The 6,025-nt window shown below is 35.7% G+C and overlaps 2 protein-coding genes across 2 annotated transcripts; one reads left to right on the plus strand and one right to left on the minus strand.

Annotated features, from left to right (window-relative positions):
- Positions 1-358: 358 nt before the first annotated feature.
- On the plus strand, positions 359-1,819 carry LOC130745566 (uncharacterized). Its single transcript, XM_057597890.1, has 4 exons — positions 359-564; positions 656-761; positions 1,090-1,197; positions 1,300-1,819. Exons 1-4 carry the CDS (start codon positions 482-484, stop codon positions 1,399-1,401), a joined length of 399 nt encoding a protein of 132 aa, XP_057453873.1. The 5' UTR covers positions 359-481; the 3' UTR covers positions 1,402-1,819.
- Positions 1,820-1,912: 93 nt separating this feature from the next.
- Positions 1,913-5,771, minus strand: LOC130745565 (endoglucanase 9-like). The gene is made up of 6 exons (XM_057597889.1): positions 5,476-5,771; positions 3,682-4,185; positions 3,246-3,395; positions 3,027-3,138; positions 2,628-2,791; positions 1,913-2,525 (listed from the first exon to the last, which is right to left on the minus strand). The coding sequence occupies exons 1-6, from the start codon at positions 5,683-5,685 to the stop codon at positions 2,199-2,201; spliced, it is 1,467 nt and encodes a 488-aa protein (XP_057453872.1). The 5' UTR covers positions 5,686-5,771; the 3' UTR covers positions 1,913-2,198.
- Between the last annotated feature and the right edge of the window lie 254 nt (positions 5,772-6,025).

Raw genomic sequence — 6,025 nt, forward strand, 5'->3', positions numbered from 1 at the left:
GTTGATCACTCCGACCATTATAAAACATGTTTGATCACACTATCCCAATGTAATATAGCTAGGCATTACTCATTTTCTAGCTCTTGTATTGTTGGGTCTCTCTTCAATCTTAAGCTGACTTGAATGTCTAAGCATCTTTTGCACGCACCTCTTATTTATCGTGGATTCACACTCCATGCATTGAGCTCACAGTCATATTCACCATTCACCAACATGCATCACCACATTCTTAGAGATACTCCATGTACTCATTTTCTCTAAAAACACTTCCTATGTGACATTGCGGATCCATGATAAAATATTAATTAGGGTACCAAAGAAGCATTGGATATGCTCAAAGTTGGTTTTTGAAATTTAAAAATTAAAACCCATGTAGCACTAGAAGCCCATTAAGCTTTTCTCAGACACCCCCTTCCCTTTCGCTTTTGCTGTTGATTAATCATTTGCCCATTTTAAACTCCATTTCATTAGCAAAGTGAGAATGAGTGCAAGTAATTTGGTAGCAGAGACAATATGGAAGGAAATTGAATCGACACGCACTGTGAGTGATGATCAATTTTGGACGTGAGTCAATTGCTTCCCTTTTCTTGTGTTTTTCTTCATATATTGTTGTTTTTGTGTTTAAAGTTTGCATCTTTTGGTTCCCAAAACCCAGTTTGCACTTCTTATTTGGTAAGAACTTTGAAGGAGCCACTAGAATAGTGGATCAAAGAGGTGTCAAGAGGATTTCTGGTCACCCCAGTGGAAGGTTCATCTTTCAGGTTCTTTTTTTTTTTTTTTTTTTTTTTTTCACTTTCACGCTTTGCATTTTTGTCCTCCATTGAATTAGTTGGTAACTGGGTATTATTCAAATTTGGAAATTTGGTTAAACAATTCTGTTTTTTTTTCATTGTTGGTTTTGCATGGTGACAATATATTCATACAATGAGGAATCATTTATATGCTTGATTGCATTTTTGGAAATCATTAGGCAAAAATCAATTTTGTAGATTCTATGAGTAGCTTTCGTGTTAGAATTGATTCTGAGGAAAACGAAGTTGATGTAAACATGGTGTCAAATTTTAATGCACACATTATGCTTTTGTTTAGGTTACAGGGGAATCCAGAAGAAAAGACCAGTATCTGTGTTTTGCTGAACACTTTTGTGCATGTTATTCTTTCTTCTATGATGTTGTCAACCGAGGAGAGCAACTTTGTGTGAGGCCTCATACTTTGTTGTCTATTATTTCATTATATTTAGTTTTATTAAAAACATTCATGTTATATACAATCAATGTGCATTGTGGGTGTGTGTTTCAGTGTAAACATCAATTAGCTGCAAGACTTGCTGCATCATTGGGATCTTATGTCGAAGTCAAGGTGTCTGATGAGGAGTTAGCTATGTTGCTATCCAAAGTATAGCCCTTGCCTTGTGCTTGTGCAATCAAAGTTATTTACACATAGAATTTTATGGAGGCAAGGAACATTTCATTTAAATTCAGTCAAGTGTGATGGTCTCAGGATCTCCTTTGGGTTTACTTTTTCTTAGAAAATGAACAGCAAAGAAGTGTGATTAGACTGGTTTGTTGGAGGGGGGTTGGGGGGAGCTGAAGCAACAAAAGCCTTTATTGGTTTGGATTTTTTTGCTAGTATTTATGAACAAAATTTATGAAGCTAGTGAGAAATTGAATCTAAATTGTGCATGCTGCACTTTGTTCTGCTAATTGTTGACAAGGAAACATAAGTCCAAGTTTTGTTATGCTTTGATTTCTTTTACTTAACAGTTATGTACTTCACAGATTACCTTTATACTTAACTTTATACCATAGGCGGTTATCAACTTTGCACATTGCCTCTCAAATGCATTATACTTTAGAGGATCTAATTTAGTGTATCGGATAATACCATGCGAAAAGATAAAGAGAAAACAGAGTTTAGGGATAAATTAGGCTGTCCCATGGGAATATGGGATGGCACATATTTTCTGGGTGATACACCATGTAGTGTAACACATAGCAACTATGTTGGATTACAATTACTAAAAGTACATTTTTGTTTCAAAAGACTGAAATGAACACTGCTAACTTCATAGTCCACCATCTGTTTTGAGTTGGTGGACATCCCGTTGTTGGGTAGAGTCGACTAGTCGTTGATATGAGACACTATCTACAGTTGATGACTAGGCCCTGATTAACCTTGCTATCAAAGTCAATCAAACTTTAATGGATACCAGCAAAGTATGCTAAAGGTCCAACAACCGCGCCATTGATGTAAGTTGTAGGTTCAGAATGACTGTAATCACTGCGGTCATCTGGAAAGCCGTCACTCTGGTTTGGACCTCCAACTATGGCTCCAACCAATATATTAGGATTAGGATTTGACGAATGGAAAAATGGTTGGAAACCTCCATCACAGCCTATGGTTTGTGGATGAGCTGCTAGTGAAGGCAATGAAGATCCTCTGTGGTGGATTCTCTTGGGAAAGTTAGGACCATAACCCACCATGTAGGACATTTGAAGTGGGTTTTCTCCTAGTATATAGTCTACCTGAAATTTCAGTATTTCACAATTAATTTATCAACAAAGGAAAAGGCAGAAGAGAATAGAATAGAATATTGAACTCAGAAAGGTTGAAATAACGAGGTTTACCTGTCTTTTCGCTACGCTTCTTAAGGTGTTTGGAGTGACTAAAACATTGCCACAGTTAAATGTGTATTTTTTAGCTGACATATACTTGGCATAGGTTGTAAGCAGGAATGTTATGGATGTCACATACTGGAGATTGCTGTCAGGTAGCTTGAACATGAGTCCTCCTGCACATAAATTGAAGTAATGCTTAATATATTGCTCATTATGATAACTTTTTAAGCCCTTCAAAGTACATTGATTGAAAGCATCAGTGTGAGTTACTGTGTTTATTTTGGTAATCAGAGTAATTCAGAGTTGCATTCTTTAATGTGCGAGTTACTGTGTTTGGGTAGACTTGGAGTTACCTTAAATATTAATAATCATGATGCATGACTTAAGATAGATTAACTGTGCCTTTACCTTGTGTATATTGTGTACTTGAAGAGGGAGAGTTAGGCAAGATCTTGCACATGAAATTCTCAGCTTCTTGCCTGTATTGATCGAAGTTCTTATCACCATTCAGCAATGCCCTCTGCAGCAACAATTAAAAAGAATAATGGGAAACCATTGAGTCATACAAACTTCAGACTAACAAAACAACTTTTGATATTTTTGAATGCTGGCACATGAGTAATTTACCCTTGAGAGAAGGACATGTGCACCAGCATATTTGTCGTCCCAACTGAAGATATCTGGTTGATCATCAGCTCCCAAAGTTTTTATCAAATTATAGTATTTAACTGCATTTGTTGCTCTGAAAAGCCATGCAGCTCCCCACAATAGCTCATCCTGAAAATAATACTTATTAAAACAACATATTGTTCTCTCACTGAATACTCCATGCCCAACAAAAAACATTTGGACCTGCACAAAATGGGATTTGGGTCCTCCACAAAATGTTGGGAAACACTAATAGCATGTTTGGATCAGCTCCTCTTTCATTAGAATCAATTCTGAAACTTAGAAGCTTCTCACATAAACTTTTCTTTAGAGTTGATTCTAGCTTCAAAGCAAATTATAGAAGAGTTTCCAAACATGCACTAAACAGTAGCAACTAACTAGAAAATGGTTTTACCTTGAAGCCAGAATACGAGCAATAAAAAGGGCAAACTGCAGACCCTAGTGAATCACTGTAAGAACCCTGATACTGCAGAGCAAACTGGTAAACCTTTTGTGCAGTCCTCACCAACAGCTTAGAGTATGTTGGATCAACCTTTTTGAAAACAAGAGATGCAGCAGCAAGTGCAGCTGCAGTTTCAGCAGCCACATCAGAACCAGGGTTGTTTGGGGACACCCAGTACACAGTCCTAGCAGTGTCCATGTCCTCTGGCCTCTCCCAACACTTGTGGTCCACATTTGGGTCTCCAACACCAACATAGAGCCTTCCAGGTGTGGATGTGGCACACTTGAGGAGGTAGTCTGTGCCCCAGCGGATTGCAGCTCTTGCTTCTTTGAGTTGGGGCCCCATTCTCTTGCCATATTCAATTGCGCTCCATGATAGCATGGTGGTTGTGAAGGCCATTGGGAAGTTGAATTTTACATTGTCTCCTGCATCATAGTAGCCTCCACTCAAATCCACCTGAAAAAAACAAAGTTTTTGAAATGTAAGACCCTCCACTGTTATTATTTTTTCTATCTAATACAATATCCTCAACAGGAGACAATCGTGTTTGAACTCAGAACATTCACATTCTCATGGAATATGGGTAGAGCTATCTCTTCAAGCAATGTTTTTTTTTTTGTTAAAAAGTATATCTATTTCAGCTTAATTGATTAAAAAAGATTTTCCTCAATACATTACAGTTTAAATTCTTTAGCTTTACACTGTTGCTTAAATGTTTAGGTGGTGATTGCAAAGTTATAAAGCTGAAATAGACTAATGCATACCAAGACTTGAGTGAAGGAATAATTGTATTTAATTTTTTTCCAATTTGTTGATAAAGAATGAGGCCATGACTGCAATTTTTTATTTGACTTTTGTCCTTATTTTGTAAACAAAAGGAATCTTTCAGGATTGTACAGAATAGAATCGTTCGAAACCATTTCAAAAGAAGAAAACATTCCAACAATCAAGCCAATCAATAGGAACATTAAAGAAATATACTTTTACATGTTGCATCTTTTAGTGATTCTTATAAAAATTAGCAGTATACGTATTTTATATTATATAATTAAAACAATCCTATTGAAATTTTAATTTAGGAATATAATGTACTCCTTCTTCAAAAAAGGAGAAATATAGTGATTAGTATTCGGCATAATTAGAGCCGTTGACTTTTATTATTTTATAGTCGTCGTTTTCCTTATCAACTATTAAGTCACTGCAGCCCTGTGAAAAACCAATTCATTTTTCATATTAACCAAAAGTTATTCAAGGGAAATATTTGATTTTTAACCAAACAAGGACATTGGTGAAGGAAAAAATTCAACAAACATATCACATTAAAAACTAAGGACTTGAGAATCTAGCTTCAAAACTGAGTAAAAGAATCACCAGTCAACAATGAGATACCCTGCATTGATACCTAAACTAAAATTTAACTCCTTATAGTAGTAAAAAAAAACAACTCTAAAGAAATGATGCGTGTGCAAAAGTTTATTCAAGCTTATCTCATACATAAAAATAAATAAGCTGAAACCTACAAGTAAGCGGATAAATTTTTAAGATTTACTTATGAGTAAGTACTTATAATTATATATAAATTCTTTCAAATTTGTTTCAATAAGCTTCTCAAGTTAACTAATGTCATAAGCGCTCTAACATATACTTATTAACAAAGTCCTGAATTAAACTATTTAGCCAAAAGTAAGATGAGCATAACAAAAGAATAAAGATAAAAAATGGATCATTGAGAATTGAGTTAATTACATTGGCAAGGCGGCCATCAAAGAGACCAGAATCACTTCTCCATTTGAGTTGCTGGTCAGGAGGGAGCCTTCCAGACCTCTGTCCTTGCAAAAACAACAAGGATTTAGCCAAAGCCTCTCTGTAATTTGGATTGCATTGCACATTGCCGACAAACAAGAGCATTGGAATTAGGAACAACAAGGACATGAAGGAAGAAGAAGTTCTCATCATTATGCTCACTGGAATTGATTAATTGGGAGGAGAAGAAGAAGAAGCTACACACAAAGTGCTTTTTGCTTTGGATGAAACAAATGAGTTATGTGCTGCCCCTTTTATAGTAACAAGCAAAGAAGGATCAATCACTTGGCGTAAATCAAGGCTTTTAGAGGGAAACAAAATTAAAAAAATTAACTACTAACTATACTGTACGTTTTAATATTTATATTCTTCCCTAACCACTCACTTCGGATCTTGTTAGTGTTCCAAATGGCCTTGCATGGAGATTTAATTAAAATGGCTAACAAGTTGCAACTACTGTTAAGACATTAACTACCAATTTACTACAAATAAA

The sequence above is a fragment of the Lotus japonicus genome, chromosome 3, assembly GCF_012489685.1.
Source record: "Lotus japonicus ecotype B-129 chromosome 3, LjGifu_v1.2".
Classification (NCBI taxonomy): Eukaryota; Viridiplantae; Streptophyta; class Magnoliopsida; order Fabales; family Fabaceae; genus Lotus; species Lotus japonicus.